At 43.8% G+C, this 890-nt stretch overlaps 1 protein-coding gene across 1 annotated transcript; it reads left to right on the forward strand.

The window, feature by feature from the left end:
• Nucleotides 1-51: 51 nt before the first annotated feature.
• Nucleotides 52-882, forward strand: LOC106322022 (DNA replication licensing factor MCM6-like; the record flags this gene model as incomplete). Its single annotated transcript, XM_013760217.1, has 4 exons — nt 52-158; nt 241-436; nt 522-599; nt 697-882. Coding segments are annotated over exons 1-4 (561 nt in total), but the record flags the coding sequence as incomplete, so codon positions are not given.
• Nucleotides 883-890: the final 8 nt, after the last annotated feature.

Genomic DNA, 890 nt, shown 5'->3' on the forward strand with positions numbered 1-890 from the left:
GCAAGATGGGCACTGCTTAGACAAGAGAGCAAGTTTGCGGATTGGCAGAGAGTTAGAATGCAGGAGACTTCTAAAGAGATACCTGCTGGTTCCTTACCACGCTCTTTGGATGTCTTTCTTCGCCATGAGATTGTTGAACAGGCCAGAGCCGGTGACACGTAAGTTTCCTTCTTAAGTTATTTTTCCCATCAAGAGTTGGATTCATCCGGAGTTCTTCTTCTTTGGGTTTTGTCCTCGCAGTGTTATATTTACGGGAGCGGTAATTGTTTTACCTGACATATCGGCAATGGCATCACCTGGGGAGAGAGCAAAATGCCGTCGAGACTCATCGCAGCAGAAAAGCTCCACCGCTGGACACGAAGGATTCAAAGGTCTCAAGGCTCTGGGAGTTAGAGATCTGTCGTACCGGCTTTCCTTTATCGCAAACTCAGTGCAGGTTTTGTCAACGATATTAACTGTCGAATCGAAAACTGAGGTGACATATGTGTCGAACCAATCTCAATGTTTACCTTTCTTTTCAGATTGCTGATGGTAGCAGGAACACTGACACGAGGCACCGCCAAAACGATTCCAACGAAGATGATCAGCAGCAGTTCACTGTATGGCTTATTAGAATAAATTACATATAGGTCTTTCAGGGGACCTTTTACATGTTATATACAACTAATGAAATTGGTACTTGTTAAAACTTGGTAGGGAGAAGAGCTATACGAAATTCAGCTGATGAAGAAGACTCCTGATTACTTCAATAAGTTAGTTGGAAGCATGGCGCCAACCGTTTTTCGTCATCAAGACATCAAGCGTGCAATTCTACTTATGCTCCTAGGCGGTGTACACAAAACCACCACTCATGAAGGCATCAACCTTAGAGGAGACATCAATGTTTGTAT

The sequence above is a fragment of the Brassica oleracea genome, unplaced genomic scaffold, assembly GCF_000695525.1.
Source record: "Brassica oleracea var. oleracea cultivar TO1000 unplaced genomic scaffold, BOL UnpScaffold05023, whole genome shotgun sequence".
Lineage (NCBI taxonomy): Eukaryota > Viridiplantae > Streptophyta > Magnoliopsida > Brassicales > Brassicaceae > Brassica > Brassica oleracea.